The 538-nt window shown below is 61.2% G+C and overlaps 1 protein-coding gene across 1 annotated transcript in view; it reads left to right on the top strand.

Annotated features, from left to right (window-relative positions):
* Positions 1-464: 464 nt before the first annotated feature.
* Positions 465-538, top strand: part of CXCL13 (chemokine (C-X-C motif) ligand 13) — a 1,817-nt gene continuing 1,743 nt past the window's right edge. Inside the window, exon 1 of the mRNA XM_010008541.1 lies at positions 465-531. Within this exon, the coding sequence (XP_010006843.1) occupies positions 465-531 (67 nt within the window). The remainder of the gene's footprint in view (positions 532-538) is intronic.

Consider the following 538-nt stretch of genomic DNA (forward strand, 5'->3'; position numbering starts at 1 on the left):
GTCACTTGGCAGAGCTCTGGGATAATTGGCCTTGGGGGGGGGGTTGGAAAGAGCTAAAGCCACCAAAGCCCGGGGTGGGATGAGCTCGGTAATACCTGATGGTGCAAAAAGCACCACAAAACCCCCTCTAGCTTCCTGCGGGGGAAATGAGGGATCTCTTTACCAGACCCGGCTTCCAAAGCCCGGGGTGGGATGAGCTCGGTAATACCTGATGGTGCAAAAAGCACCACAAAACCCCCTCTAGCTTCCTGCGGGGGAAATGAGGGATCTCTTTACCAGACCCGGCTTTGTAGGAAGGGGAAAGTGGAGCTGGTTTCAGGAAGCCGGGCCCCCCTGCTGAGCCCTGGCTGGTGAAAAACCACCGGGAGACCCCGGGGGACCTCCCCCCAGCCCCGCTTCACTTCTCCAATTTCCTGGCTCAAATAGAGGGGGGTGATGCTGCTGGGGGCCGGGATGGGGTTGGCATGGCTGTGCGGGCGGTGCTGCTGCTGGGGCTGCTGCTGCTGCTGGTCCAGCGCCCCGGGGATGCAGGTGAGGC

The sequence above is a fragment of the Chaetura pelagica genome, unplaced genomic scaffold, assembly GCF_000747805.2.
Source record: "Chaetura pelagica isolate M959 unplaced genomic scaffold, ChaPel_1.0 scaffold272, whole genome shotgun sequence".
Taxonomy (NCBI): domain Eukaryota; kingdom Metazoa; phylum Chordata; class Aves; order Apodiformes; family Apodidae; genus Chaetura; species Chaetura pelagica.